The sequence below is a fragment of the Letharia columbiana genome (assembly GCF_014066305.1).
Source record: "Letharia columbiana isolate WasteWater2 chromosome Unknown Sc0000044_s0, whole genome shotgun sequence".
Lineage (NCBI taxonomy): Eukaryota > Fungi > Ascomycota > Lecanoromycetes > Lecanorales > Parmeliaceae > Letharia > Letharia columbiana.
Genome location: NW_023501088.1, coordinates 288138 through 303022, shown reverse-complemented (window position 1 = coordinate 303022; position 14885 = coordinate 288138). Strand labels below are relative to the sequence as shown.

The 14885-nt window shown below is 50.6% G+C and overlaps 4 protein-coding genes across 4 annotated transcripts; 1 reads left to right on the top strand and 3 right to left on the bottom strand.

The window, feature by feature from the left end:
• Positions 1-559: 559 nt before the first annotated feature.
• On the bottom strand, positions 560-4508 carry HO173_009947 (uncharacterized protein; the record flags this gene model as incomplete). Its single annotated transcript, XM_037311834.1, has 4 exons — positions 560-587; positions 781-1051; positions 1104-1320; positions 1371-4508. 4 exons carry the CDS (start codon positions 4506-4508, stop codon positions 560-562), a joined length of 3654 nt encoding a protein of 1217 aa, XP_037161296.1.
• A 3257-nt stretch (positions 4509-7765) lies between these two features.
• On the top strand, positions 7766-10497 carry HO173_009946 (uncharacterized protein; the record flags this gene model as incomplete). The annotated part of the gene is made up of 6 exons (XM_037311833.1): positions 7766-7913; positions 8021-8248; positions 8303-8469; positions 8542-9234; positions 9286-10283; positions 10338-10497. The coding sequence occupies 6 exons, from the start codon at positions 7766-7768 to the stop codon at positions 10495-10497; spliced, it is 2394 nt and encodes a 797-aa protein (XP_037161295.1).
• A 1348-nt stretch (positions 10498-11845) lies between these two features.
• On the bottom strand, positions 11846-12355 carry HO173_009945 (uncharacterized protein; the record flags this gene model as incomplete). The annotated part of the gene is made up of 1 exon (XM_037311832.1): positions 11846-12355. The coding sequence occupies one exon, from the start codon at positions 12353-12355 to the stop codon at positions 11846-11848; it is 510 nt and encodes a 169-aa protein (XP_037161294.1).
• Positions 12356-13281: 926 nt separating this feature from the next.
• HO173_009944 (uncharacterized protein) lies at positions 13282-14454 on the bottom strand (the record flags this gene model as incomplete). The annotated part of the gene is made up of 2 exons (XM_037311831.1): positions 13282-13938; positions 13996-14454. 2 exons carry the CDS (start codon positions 14452-14454, stop codon positions 13282-13284), a joined length of 1116 nt encoding a protein of 371 aa, XP_037161293.1.
• Between the last annotated feature and the right edge of the window lie 431 nt (positions 14455-14885).

Here is a 14885-nt window from a genome sequence, read left to right as displayed (position 1 = left end):
CCATCTATCGTCTCATCAATATCAGTAGTCCGAGGCTTTCTTGGGGAAATTTCATATCGTCGTAAGCGGTATATGAAAAGATATACACAAACATAGATACATAACGCTGTGGCCAGCTCATCATACGCGCTCTAACGTTCATCATAACGTCGTAATTCCTCACTGCCTTGCGTGGACAGCCCCAATATGCGACAATGAGGGTCAACTTTTCCAAATAATACTTTGCTGCTGTCCCGAAGTCACCGTCATGGTCTCGTCGCTCCGCAATGCCATAATCATGACAGGAAACTGAGCATCTGTCTACCACCAGCCCAGGCGTATTTTCGACATTCTCGAGGCATGAATATGTTGGGCGTTGCTCAATGAGGAAGCCAATGATCTGTACTGGCACCAGGGGAGCGCCCAAGTAGAAGCGTTTTCAATGTGGTGCCCTGGTGGAGGGTGTAAGTTTTGCTTGTTGAGTAGCTCCTGCCTCTTTCGGATAAGGCTGGGTCAAAAGTATCGTTGTAGTCCGGTAGACACAGGGTATGTTGCCACCCGTATGTCAAGGTGACTGGTCTCACAAAAACCCGGATTCCGAAAGGAGTCTGGAAGTGCGACAACAGTCAGCCACATCCAACTGGGAAGTAAATCAGACGCCGGCTTGTTACAATGACTATGCTGATTCGAGGAACGGTCTCCTTGTTCTTTCGAGATGTCTGAAAATGCCAAGCAGCTACCTCGACTTCCCCGAAAATGACCTAGAACTTGTTCTTGTCTACGAGACCTAAATCCACCAACCTTGTGATTTTCTCATCCTCCCTTTCCCTTGGTTCAACCTGGAGACTCTTGTCGTACATCTCATGCACATCGCCAGCCGCTTGCATGTTGCTCAATATGTAATCCTGCAGGTCGGGCACAGATTTGAGAACGTAAGGAACGTTTTGATATTGCTGGATATCTCGAATGACGTCGGCAGTTTTGGCCCGTTTAGCAAAGTTGATGAGGTCTGTACGTTTGATTACAGAGGGTATGCCGTCTTCAATAAATGTTAGGTCGGTGAGATAGACGCCTGGTCAACGGAATTAGCCGTACTGATCATGGATACTCCGCGAATAACATACCAAAAAAAGGGATGCAAGGAGGATTCGCCAGATGCAGCGCTTCTCTGTACTCCCCAAAGTTCTTGGTACTGTGCATCAACTTTCTCATTTGTTCCAAGACCGTCATCGTTCGAGCATTGACCTGTGCCCAGGTCCGAGTGAGACGACCTATAGGAGCCGTACTAAGGGCCGAGATGATAGACGTCAAAGTCGAAAAGTTGTTCATCGCGCGGCATTTCTGAGCACATTAGTGAATGCAGTCATGGTAACACGGTGACTTGTGCCTACGTCTGCTACGGATACGAAATGCTTGATCACAACTACCCTTTTCTTCACATCTGACTGGTTCAGTATCATCTCCGCAACCCAATTTGTAAGTTGATTTGAGTGCAATATCAAAGCTTTGACATTGGCTGCTGGCTCAGGATCGTCAGGGCCGAGCTTCCTTTGCCAGGTCTTGTTCAGGCATTCCGTTGGTTTGATTTTACCATATAACCTTGACTCGATGATTGTTAATTGTCTCGCAAACTCAGTGGGATCAATGTCCAGAAATTTGAGCTTCTTCATATTTTTCGGCATGATTGGCGTGGGCATCGAGTTGCTTTGAGTTGGGACAAGGCCTTTCGTAGGATCATGTCCCTTTATCCTTCGCTCCACCGAAGTCATCAAAGGCCCAGACCCTGGTGTGTTGCTTGTTGCAATTGAGTCTTTCGCAAACGAGTAGACTCTTCGAAGAAGCTCATTACTGGCCTCATCATTGTTTTCCATCCAATAGCTGTCAAACCAACTTTTGAGAATGTTGACCACTCGGAACCGTATTGGCTTCTGTTTCTTCTCGACCCATGTATTGTATTCCCCTTGCGAGATTCCTGGCGGTGGCTGGATGCTAAAACGCTTGACCAGCATCTCGAAAAGCTCGGAGGCCGTAGTGAAGGATCGGTAGGTAAGGAGGAAGGTGTTGTTGAAATGCGAATCTAGTCGGTCATGCCGGGTCAATTGTTCCACCAAGGCGATCAAGGTACCGCCGCGCAGTTGTGGTGGATTGACCTTGGTATCGTATGAGATTTCTCCTTCGTAGTCAAGTTTCAGGAACGACGGCTCTTCCTCAATGTCTCGAGGTACTTCGCCAAAGAATTTCTTGACCTTCGAATTGTTGTCCTGCTTGCGGTAGTTCTCTGCGGCTGGATCCACCCCCTCCGAATAAGAGACTGGGAAGTTCATCTCTGATATTGTAGGTCGCAACAGTCTGGAGTGATTTGGATATGTGGAAGCTTCATAGGGCGCCCCGCCATCTGTGGTTCGGTGAGGGCGGGAGAGCTGTGTGTCTCTCAGTTCCTGGTGTGTGCTTGATCCTTGTGGCATCGAGTCAAGCAGTAATTGCAAGGAGAACCCGACTTGAGAGGTGCAATTCTCTAATTGCCGTATGGTCACGCGAACCTCATTGAGGCGTTCTTCCAACGGATCGCCCCGGCATTCGGCCCACTCATCCCCCAATGGCGCCGCCACTGCTTGGCAAGCGAGCAATAATTGCATGACGAGATCATACAGCTTTTGTTTTTGAGCCGTGAAATCGATGAGCTGTGGGTTTTGAAACGCAGTGCCCAAAGGAGACAGGTTGATTGACTCAACGGCGGAGAGCCAGGGTCGAAAGAACTCGATGACCTTTCCCGCGGCCTGACAAACCGCTGTCCCAATCTGTCTATGTCGGAAAGGTGTGATGAGCTTCTCCCTTACGAAAAGCTGATCTTCAAGGCGGCGAATATTGGCAACGATTATTCGCTTCAGCTCATCCATCTTCTCCAACAGCGTGCCATCCAAGGTTACGATAGGTTCAACATACGGCTCATACTCGTCTTGGTCCATGAATGAGGTAGCCAACAAAGGATCCTTGATTCCCAGACCGTTGTTCTGCCAGCTTCCACCATTATTGCTACCTAAGAAAAAACCTGGTACCAGTCGTGGAATATCTTCACCTCGCTGCGATCGCGCGACCTCCACGTAGTTTTCCACTCCCAACATAACTTCTTCCGCCTCTTGAAGACATTTGGTGTACGCGTCCTGTGTCGGCCAGTCTGCCGAAGCAATATGCGAAGATAAGACCAACTTTGAGAAGTGAGACATCATGTCACGGAAGTGTGGGTACAGCGCCTTGTTCGTAGAGATAATTGAAGGGTTGCCCGAATGATTGTCAGTGGTGCCTGAAGCAGCAGCGAGCAGCGTTCGAAGATGATCAGATATGTCCTCGGCTTTTCGAACGAATTCTGATCGGTCAGCATTATTGATTGCTTGTCTATAAGATTCGATAGCTTTGCGGATGTTTTCCACGAGCCTAGTCCAGGTCTGAGGTGCGGAGCTGCCGTCGTCGAAGAACGACCGTGATACAGCTGCAGCTGCAGATACCTGGCCCAACGGATTGCTGGTGAAAGACGTTGTGGTCGTACCAGTTCCTCCTGAAGACTGCTGTGTTCCGCTCAAGGCCAGATTCGTCGTCTCAAAACTCCGATTGTGCGCCATTGGCGAGGTATCGAAAGACTCTGTAGATACAGCTGGAGATATGCCATCAGAGATGTAAGAACGCCGCCGCCTTGGCCGCGAGCGCATGGAGGACTCGTCAAGTTCGGATGCCGAATCGCCAGTTTCAGATTCACCTTCATCGCATTCCAAGCCGCGCGCCATCATCTCAGGAGGAGGTCTAGTCTGATCAGGCACGTGGATGTTCATCCGATCTCTTGGGCCAGTCTCGTTGGCCGAGGTGGGTGTCTCTAGCGGGAGTTCCATTGTCGAAATGCCGGTGAGCGTATTGAAATAGTATAATCGCCCATCTGGAGTGGCTTGTGGAATCCAGAAAGCAGCCTCTTCTTGCTCCTTGTCCGCACCATCGATCGACTGTTTTGAGCCGTCATTCCTGGGTGCATGCCTCGTTTCGTACCGATCATCAAAGTCCTCATACTCCTCATCTGTACCAGACTCGCTAACCACATCGCCTCCGTTCATCAGTTGTGGTGCATCTCCTGCTGTAGCCTCCTCTGGACCGGTGACCACCACACAGTAGTTGCTAGGGAACCATCCGCGGACCCCTTTGATGACGCCGTCCCACCAGCCACTCGTCAACTGTGTAATGACTTGTATGGTGTCCCCCTGCCGAAAGCTGAGGCTTGTCCTATCATCCGATTCATAATTGTAGAGTGCTCGAACGTACAAGGCGGTGGGAGGTAGGACTTGGCCGTTCATCCCAACAGACGGCGCGCGACTCCTCATCGCCGACCCTGGAGTGGGTGATTGCTGAGTAAGGGTCTGGCTTGTAGTGGTACGCGCGGGCTCTTCAGTGTAGTGGAAGGTCGCCGCAGCGAAGACGGTGTGGTTGCCGTTTGCATTTGTTCGAGTATTGATGGTCAAGGGTGCCATGCCGTCAGCCTTGTCGAACATGGCGGTGCGCGGAGGGAGTTTGGAGAGTTCGGGGATGCCGTCAGCGGCGAGTGATATCTGCAGGTGGAAGAGGAAAGCATAGGCGGTGCCGCAGAGTGACCCGCGATCGCAGCCTTGGAATTAAATTCTGTCGCCCGTTGCAGGCCTGAAGGATGTCGGCTGATGGTGATTATGCATGCGCGAGTGGTACGGGAGGATGTGATTCGTTGCTCGTCGAGAGAAGGATCGTACCTTTGTAGCCTTAGGTCTTGAGTAATAATTGGAAGGGGTACAGGTGATTCGATCCGGCGATTAAAATAGCGCTCGAAAATCAACAGCAACGCGATGCCAGATCTCGGCTGTCGACAGGATGCAGATACACTTTAGATGTCGAAGGTACAAGTTCAGCGGTTTTGTACGTATCAAAGTGTGTTGGTATCTTGGGTAGGAAGGATGGACTCCCGGGTTGCTGCTGTCACTCCTATCGATTCGATACGGCCGGCGGCAGAAAAAGCAGAAAAAGCAGAAAAAAGCCGGACGGTGAGCGGGTCGAGGCGATGAGCCGAGATCGCACCAAATCATAGGACAACCGACTCAGCCAGTTGCAGTACCGTACTCTACTCTATGCATTTCCACCAGGAGGAAGCCGATTGATTCTGCTTCATATGTGCTATGAAAATTGGTGCTATTTGTTGATATTTCTGTTCTTGCCAGATTCACTTGTATCCTATCCTTGTGCAAGCTCGCAGCTTCCTTGCCTTGACCTATTTGACTGATTGGTGGCAAGCTCGATGCGGCCTTGCCTCCCTATCGATGCTCTCTGCCTTCTCACTACTGTTAACGGTATACTGCTACGTTAGGACACAGCATTAACAAGCCATGCACACCAATGTGTCTCTCGGAGGAATGTCCTTTCCTGGCCTCTCGGCTTGCGTGCTATCTCATCACTTCTTCAACTTTGCGGCATGCCACTGGAGCAATCCATTCTGGCACCCTGCCTTTCACGGGTGACAAGGTGGGATCAGATTGGTCACATTGCAAATATGGCTTCAAGCTTTGCTACGTTTTGAGAAGGCAGAATGTTTACCGGCTATCTACCTCGGCACAAAAGTGACTCTGTTTCTTACAGAGCTTGCTTCTTGTTCGACGATCCTCCTCGAATAATCGTTGTAGCGACAACTTTGTGATCGACATTATTACTGTTCCGCCAGTCTGGTTCAAAGCGGGGCGGAGCATGACAGCTCCTTCACCCTTCTTGGCTCATCATCTTGCCTTATTCTTCTTATGTTGGCAGCCTATTATCGATTGGAGGTGCGAAAGACTTGCGTCATATGCACTTGGGTGTCGAGATCAAGGTCGCCTGCGATTGGCGAGGTTGGAAAATGGAGACTGGCATGATTCCGCGGAAGCTCGGAAGCGAAAGCCCAGCGGGATCAGACGCTTTTGCTAAGGCCGATGTTTGTTCCCCCTGTTTCTGTTCCCCTGTTCTGTTCTCCTTGCGTGAGATTGCCAAACGACGCTTTGACTGGCTCTCGACTTAACATTCAGCCCATCTCTTTTTGTCGTTGAAGTACCGTATAAAAGTGTAGGGTAGGCATAAAGAGAATAGTGATGTATGTACTGCAGCTGGTCCCTGTGGACAAGTGGACCTGCTTTGTGAGTTGTGAGTTGTGAGTTGTGAGATGTGAGTTGTGAGTCGCGAGTTGTGAGTTGTGAGTTGTGAGATGTGAGTTTGTGAAATGTGACAGGTTGGTATGGAGACATCTTGGCAGCAGATCATGCCTCGTGGCATTGCAGGGAATGGCGAATGGCTGAGAGGCGCTAAGCTTGACGTTTGAGCCCGGGGAAGTGGGAATGGCGGATTGTCTTTCCCATTTGGAGTGATCAACAATCTCCTATGATGACCTCAATGCCCAACAAGACCTTGCTTCTTTCGAATCATTCAAATTATTATTCGGGAGAGGATCCATCCACCACATCACTTTAGTAGCAAGAATGGTACCTATGTAATAGTATTCGTATTGATGAATGAATAAATGAATACATGTACTTTACCCTATTCTACTCTAACTTATTTTCGGACGAAACAAAGTTGACAACCTGATCCATCTAGCTGCCTTGATTTCCATCCTGCTTTCCTTTTGAAACCAGGGAAGCACTTGCGAGTTGGAAGGGCTGGCGAGATGTAACTCACACCCCGTATTGCACGCGCCACAGCATACTACCTTAGTACCGACAGCGTAAAAACGTCATCATCGTCGTCTGCTAAAACGTCAAACAGTACTCGCAATTTCGCAAAGTGAAGGAGAAAAGTTGCATTCTTCTGGACTTGGTTTCCGGTCGAAACTCGGGGCAAGACGAGACTCCAAAATCATGGAGAACCGCTATTCCCATAGAGTACAGGCACGGACCCCCAAAAAGGATCGCAACTCTCACCGCCACACACAGATCAGTCAGCCGAAAGGGTGGAAACGCTTAAAGCTCGGTCACAATCATGAAGTCAACACCCTCGATGGCGTTGCTGCTTCTGCGCTGGTTCGCCAGTCAGTGAATGGATCTTCACGACATCTAGCCTCGAGCATGTGGCGACCGATGATTAGCAGACGAGCTGAGGTCAAAGAACCGTATTCTGAGCTATTCAGTGCTTGGGCGTCGACAGCACCATTTTGCACTCAATGAAGGCCTGTCTTGTGTTTTAGGTGTATGTAACGTGGACAAAGATAGCACTGGACAAGGATAAGGTGAGCAACATGACATGCAGACAGGATTTCGGATAGACAGCTAGTCGTATCATAACCTTAGTCTATCCACAGAGTAAGGCAGGAAGTTTCGGCCTTCACCCGCGCAAAGTGGCCCCTCGAAAAAGGGGGCGTACCCCTCCAAATATTAATTATTATGATTATTATTATTGTAGTCCACAATAATCTTTATCCAAAGTTGACATTCTCCTACGCTCATCCTCTTCGCAAGAAATATACCACCTCGAATAGCATCAAACCTCTCGCTCCAAACCAACCGTCGAAGCACGCGAAGTAATTTCACAGCCAAAAATCAAAAAAACCCAACTAGACTCCACAAGATTAGACTAGCAGCCAAGACAACACTTGCCCCATCCCCCAGCGAGCTTTCTCCTCCTCCTACCACGACACCAAAAGGCATGATCGAAGGAATTCCCGTTTGGCATACGTCCAATCCATCGTCATATACCTACCAGTATCAGATAGTCCCATTCGTTTCACACGGGGCATTCTGGTCGACGACTCGATAAGTGTGTTGCAATGCCTGCCGCTGCAACTGCCACAGCGTCTGTCGCACCGGTGCCCAAACCTGCGAAGCCGCAACACGTCCCTGATAAAAAGTACAAATGCCAATTTTGTGCTCGGGCATTCAGTCGAAGTGAACACAGAAGCAGACATGAAAGATCGCGTAAGTTACACCGTACCATTCCTTTTAGTCCATGGAGGGGTCGCTCCATGGTGGGGTCGTGAAGCCCACCTTTTGCCTACGCTTGCTAATTTCATCTTCCTGCGCAGACACCAAAGAGCGACCTTTCAAGTGCGCAAAATGCCGTAGTACCTTTGTGCGACGAGACCTTCTGCTACGACACGACCGAACTGTACACGCCAAAGATGGAGGTGTACCGCTGGTCAGCGAAGTCAAGAGACGGCCGGGCGCAAAGCCAACACCCAAGGCGACTCCCACAAAGCCGTCCATCGACTTGGATACGGCGACGATGGAACAAATAGAAGCAAGCAGTGATGGTATGATTGACGATAATGTTGCTGCGATGATGATTACCAACTTTCATCACAAAGCTACGGCCGCCCTGGCAAACAACCCAAACGATCAACTCGACGAAACCTCGACGCCCTACTCCCCCGACCATACCACCATGTTTGATACGTCGGTCCCCTTCATGCCCGGCATGCCCGGCTCCATGCCCATCAACCAGATGCCGTGGGATCATTTCATGTCAAACTCGGTAATTGAACCCAAAGCTTCTTCAGTCTCTTCCTCAAGCCTTTCTGGCTCGCAAGATTCTCAATTGTCGCAGCTTTCCTTCAACAGTACCAGTACCGTCCAGCCCCATCCGAATCAACTACCGCCAATGATGGAGAGATACCCATCCGGAGGCGACGCCCTCGCCCCCGGACTTCAGTCCCTTACCGGTTCCATGCCCATCTCCGGCCCCGCGACCCCCAACGGGCTCTCACCCTTCCCCTTCATGACCGGACCAGTCTCACCTGTAGATTATCGACGCTCGCCCGGTCCAAGTCAACCTATCACCACGCCTAAAGTACCTCAACTTCAGTCCGACGAAGACTACAACATGATGCAAGAAGCAATGAAGCGATGCGATAACGAACGGACGACCCAACCCAATTTCGAAATTCAATCTCGAGGAGAGATTAATGCCTGTCTCGAGTCATACTTCAAACTCTTCCATCACCATCTACCCTTCTTACATCTTGAGTCTTTCGAGCCTAGCCAAGTGTCCCCAGCATTGCTTCTTTCGGTCCTCTCCATTGGTGCTTTATACTCATTCAACCAGGACAAAGCTTTCATGTTTCATATAGGGTCGAAGCTGCTCGTCAGTCAGTTCCTGCAGAACAAAGAGAGCTTCAGCTCGCGCAAGTGTCCGCTGTGGACAATGCAGAGTACGCTATTGAACATGATATTCGCCAGTTGGAGTGGGGATCCGAAAGGATTGGAATGGGCAGGTTCCATCAAGAGTCTCGTTGCCAACGTATGTCTGCTACTGGCACCTAGGAAAAATACTGCTGACGGATGATTGCAGATGGTCGCCGGCAACCGGTATGAATTGAAGATTCGGTCAGAAGCGAGAGAAGGCGCACAGCCCACCCACGCAGAATGGGTCGAAGACGAAGGGTGCAGGCGCACATACTACGCAGTGTACATCTTCTTCGGTCTCCTCACTCTGACCTACGATCATACCCCAGCTATCAGTTTTAAGGAATTCGAAACCCTGGAGCTGCCATCATCAGAGTCATTATGGAACCTCGAAGTCGTGGATGAAGATTCATGGCGAGACAGCTTGACCGCCTCGACCATCATCACTGTGCGAGAAGCAATTGATAGTCTTTACCAGGGAGATGCAACGCGATACAGCGCCTTCGCAACGAGAGTCATGATCAATGCTCTATTCCTGGCCGTGTGGGAACACAAGCGCAACTTCGAGGCCTTGCAAGATGTGGTCACAGAGTACAAGCTCCGTCTTGCCCTAGAGACGTGGGAAAAGTCGTTGGAAAAATGCGAGCCTGAAACAATAGTTGTCCAGCTGAGCGCACCTCACCAAGGTCACCCACTGATCTTCAACGCCATGGCTCTCTATCGAAATACTTGGGCACGTTTAGAGGTCGATCTGAAGTCAGTCCAAGAAGCCCTCCGATATCATGACTCCTATGAGGTCGCCGCTGCCATGACCAATGCCAGGGACAAAGTCAAGAGATCGCAAGAGATGATCAAGGTCATTGAAGAATGCTACAACTGCATAGAGATCGTCGCACTACAAGGTATCAAATGGGTCGGCGAAACGTGTGCTACGAATTGGAGTGTGGAACATCCTCTGTGCGGTCTGGACCTGATGGTCATTCTCAGTCTCTGGCTTTACCGGTTAGAGCATGATGAAGTAGAAGCAACCACGGAAGAACTGGCCATGTACAACAAAGTTCGAAACCTTTTCGACGATGAGTCGGTAGATGGGTACAGCTCAAAGCTAAGTTCGACTGTCGCTCGACTATGGGGTAGCATGCTTGACGAGGTGGTCGTCTGGGGGTAAGTCACATTCGCGAAACTTTTACAAGGGATCGATGCTGACTCCAATCGTAGAATCACCAAGCTTATGGGCGAGTCGTTCAAACTCCATTCGCAGGCACTTGCCGGCTACGAAGATGCCGTTGCCTCTGGAACAAACGCCAGCACACCCACGATGTCCTCCCAAGGTGTGGACCTCGACATGGACACTACGTTCCAAAGCATTCAGGCTTGATCGATCCTGAGTTCACTCGGCCACATCTCGTTGACCTTTGTTCTCATGACCGTTGCCCAACAGGAGGGCGAGGGTTACGGGACCCCAGACCATAGTTCTCACCGTTGAGCCTCGTCAATGAAAACACATGGACCGTCGGTCTGCCTGTCCCCGTCTGTCTAGACCATGTCCATGAAGAACCCATCACAGCCCGCAATAACATACAAAGCGGGCTGGTCCTGCTCCTCTCCGTTACCACTACTAGTACTTAATACTTTTTGAAACCCAGAGATACCATTTCCTACCTGCGGCTCATGTTTTGATTTCGGCGGCCATTGTGCTAGCGAGCGATGACTTTTTTTGCATCAAATGCTTTGCCATGCTATGTGACCTTCAGCATGCACGGAAAGCTACCCCGGGCACATGGACGGCCGCGACACGCATTCTATGCGAGTCTGATTGTGGACAAGGAGTGGCTGATGAGGGCTAGAGTGGGGACGGTGATGTCGATACGTGTACGATAGTAGAGCTAGATTTCAGATCGAAATAGCAGGCAACGAGAGAGAGCACCCATTGAGCAAGCAAATGTGCAAAGCATTCGTCATCTACGCGAAGAGGGTCCATCTCTACCTGCCTCTCCGTGCACATCCCGTGCTTCTGTCCCATTCCCTACTTCTCACTCGCTTCTGGCGCCGCACCTCTGCATCCATTCCCCAAACCATAGGCAAACGACCCTCCCCGGTCAAAAAGAAAAAAACGCATTCTTCGTCCCCCAGGGTGTCAAGGCCATCCATTCATTCATCCATTCATTCATTCATTCGTCGCATTCGAAGCCCACTTATGTATGTATATATGTATGTATGTATGTATGTATGTATGATATATAAATGATGTATGTATGTATTGCATCTCCCCCAACACACGCCGGAGCCACAACCTCGCTTGCCGATGTCCCTATCTGGCGAGAACACCCACAGTTACGGGTTTCTCGGCCGAGACGACAACATATGAATGACAGCGTCTCCGTTTCTGGGGGCAGGGTAGTTACTTTTTCTTTTCCTTACTTTGTTTAGCGGGGAGGCTTCGCTGCGGATACGGTTTGATTGAGGGAGGGAGGGAGGGAGGGAGGGAGGGGACTTTCTGCTCCGGGGAGCGTTCCGTCGGTGGGAGGCAAGATGTTATTGTTGTTCTATAGAGCATGTAGAAAGCGGTCGGTGATCGGATGTTTGAGTCTGCTCTGTGCAGGGAACGCTATGCAAGTTATGCGTGCCCGGCACACACTGATATCCCATGGCCGTCAACTAATTATATGCTCTCCCGAACTCCGCGGATGCCGACTCAATCCCTTCCAATTCCTGTCATCGTCTCATTATCCGGCAATGCCAATCCCCATCCACCCACCCCCAACAACAAGACCAATCACCCAGAACCCCAGTATCCTCAAGACCTCCACACCCATCGTATTTCCCACAGCATCATTCTTCGCATCCTTCGGATTCACGACCCCAACCACCCCCGTCAGCGTCCCCAGTCCAATCGCCCCACTCTTAACCGGCGTCGCGCTCGCCGCCCCGCCCGCCGCTACAGTCGGTGAATCCGTCGGATCGACCTCTGCTCCTGCTGCAGCTGGTGCCACGGCTGCCGGCTGAGCGGGCGCTGCAACATTACCGGCTCCACCAACGCCTACTGCAACCTGCCGGAGGTCGAGATGTTTGACATGGGGCGTGGGTGTTGGTGAGGGAGCGGGTTCTCGTGGTTCGACGAGGATGGCGTCTAGGGAGCGAGGTAACAGGCCGGCTTTTGGGATGTGGTTTGATGCGAGGATGAGGACGAAGGCGAGAAAGGGGAGGAAGAATATGGGAATGGCCGTGATACGCATGATGGAGGTTGGTTGTGCGGTAGGTCCGCGTTGGCCGGAGGGAGGAAGCTTTGCTAGGTTGCGAGGCTTTTCCGTCGTGCAGCAGCGTTCAAACGCGCCTGGCACGCAATAATGCTTGATTGTGGCGTCGAATGATCCTCCTACTCTTTACGTTCCAGTCTAGACTCAGTCACCGTAGATCTATAGGTCCAAGAATCTTCGCAGAGACGCTCGTAACGGCCTCAACAGGTTGTTGGCAGGGACAACACTGTCAGTCGAAAGGCGCAGGTGTCCTTGACCGTTGGGGTTTCTGCAATCAGCTGTGACTTCTGTGGACCACAAGACTTCAGCCTGAGAAAAGAAGGATAGCGGAGTGGAGAGGGTAGTCGTCCAAAGAGCCAAAAGTTCTTTAATTCAGTTATCTTGGTTGAATGGTTTGGATGCGCGCTTGATGTCGAAGCCTAAGAGCGAATGTAAGGTGACCTCGACGTACCGTCAAGGGATGAGGGTGAATGAGCTGTAAAGACAGTCTAATGATGGGCTGATTGATGAGATGGTGGTTTGATTGAGAAGATTGAATTGTTGTCAGGGGTGCACTGAATAATGAATAAATGATCTGCGGCGGCCAAATGTCATCCGAGTCAAAAAGCGGACGACCGAAAATAAAAATAGAAAAATCAACTTTCTTTACTTCTCAACAGCAATGTCTAATAATGTACCAGTCGCTTTACCCTTCGTTCGTACTGAACCAATTCTGCAGAGTGAGCTCCTACGTCAATCAGATCCAGTCTAGAAGAGAATTGACTGCTATGGATGAACAGCACGAGCTGCAATGGGGTATCTCCTTCGTACTAAACAAGCCGCCCAGAACCAGCAGGCAGGGCAACAACACGCCAGACGCCTAGTATACAGTCCATCTCACATTAACCTGAGTTCCATTCGCCGTCTTACCACAATAGAATCCCCACCACACTTGACAGCATCAGCACCAATGCCAATACCCCCGTCCTCGAGATCTCCAACGCTATCCCCTCACTCTTCTTCTTCGACCCAAACACAGTCTGATTCCCCGTCTCGTTCGCCTGCATGCTGAAGAAAGACGTGTGCGCGCTAACATTTCCATTCGGCGCCTGTGTGACCTCGGGAACAGGGCATGTTGCATTCACCGCTGAAGGACTGATGCAGCGCGTTGACCAGTCCTGCTGCCGTGCAGCATCTGAGCTGTTGAAGTAGCCTTTCAAGTACTCAACCGTAAGGATCGCGTCCTCGGTAGGTGGCCCAGCGCTCCAATTCGGATCACCATTGCTCCAGTGAGACAGCGTGATGTGGCCCGGTGCTGTGGGAACCGCACTGGTCATGGTATCAAGCAGGACACCGTCGGCGTAAAAGTCGACGGCATTGGGAGACCAGTCGAAACGATACTCATGGAAGCCTTCCGAGGGAGTGAAATTCAATTGGTGTACCTGGAATGTGCCGGTGTTTGCGGCATTGAAGCCTGCTTCTTCAGATTCAGGCGACTGAAGGACGAGGTTGACGGGCTGGGACGTGGCATTAAATTCGGAGGACAGGAACTCCATATCGATTTCTTGTGTGTCATTCAAATACTATGATGAGAGATGTGAGCATAGACCACAGAAAGGGAGCAGAAAGGTAGGCTATACCCAGAAAAAAGCGCCACAAGTGCCGGGTGTTCCCGTCACCTTCATGCCAGCACGGAAGCTTCCATAGAGCATATCTGTCCTCGCTGTCGCAAGCTCGGCCATTGGTATCAGTCCATCCTGAGGAACGCCGCCTCTGACAAAGAGCTGCAGACCCGCATCGCCACCATTGACTCCATCGCCTGCCCAGTCATATTGACTTTTGAGTGGATTGGCGACGACGTTGCTAATCGAGGCATTCTTGCCAAACGGCCCTCTCGCGAGTTCAGGGGTAACGGTGTAATTTTGTGGTTGCCAATCTGTGTCGTTGGTGATGTTTGCCAAGTGAAGAAAGTCTGTCTCGATGATGTCTGTGTAGAGAGCGGAATTGACAGTATAACCACATTCGCAATCTGCCTGAACCAATTGGAAAGTGAGGAAGGTAATGTACAAGCTGAGAAGCGATAACGGGACGGGAAACATGATGACGACGATGTAAGAGCGAAGGTAATCGGGATTTCAGAGCATCATTATCATCAAAGCGAGAAGGTGCTCTTGTGTTTCAACTTCCAAGGGGGTTTTGGAAGTCGCGTCGGGTCGCGAATGATGGAGAAGTAGAACTTGTCTCAATTAACGGGAAAGTGTTGAGGGGCATTGATGTTAATTATTGTTGACGTTGTTGAAGCAAGAAATAAGTGTTGATAATTTTGTGGGGCTTATGCAGGTGCTGGCTCTCGAAACAAGATAGATTGTTTGACACGTCCTTTCCGCTCATCCTACCCAATAGCGAGGGGAACATGCCCAAGCTGGCCTCAAATCCTCTTCTGCACCAAAAGTCCTGCACCCGCCAAGAAGATTCTTACGCTCAGACCTCGGATAACGCCCCATCTAAAGGGTTACCTGTGCCTGGACAA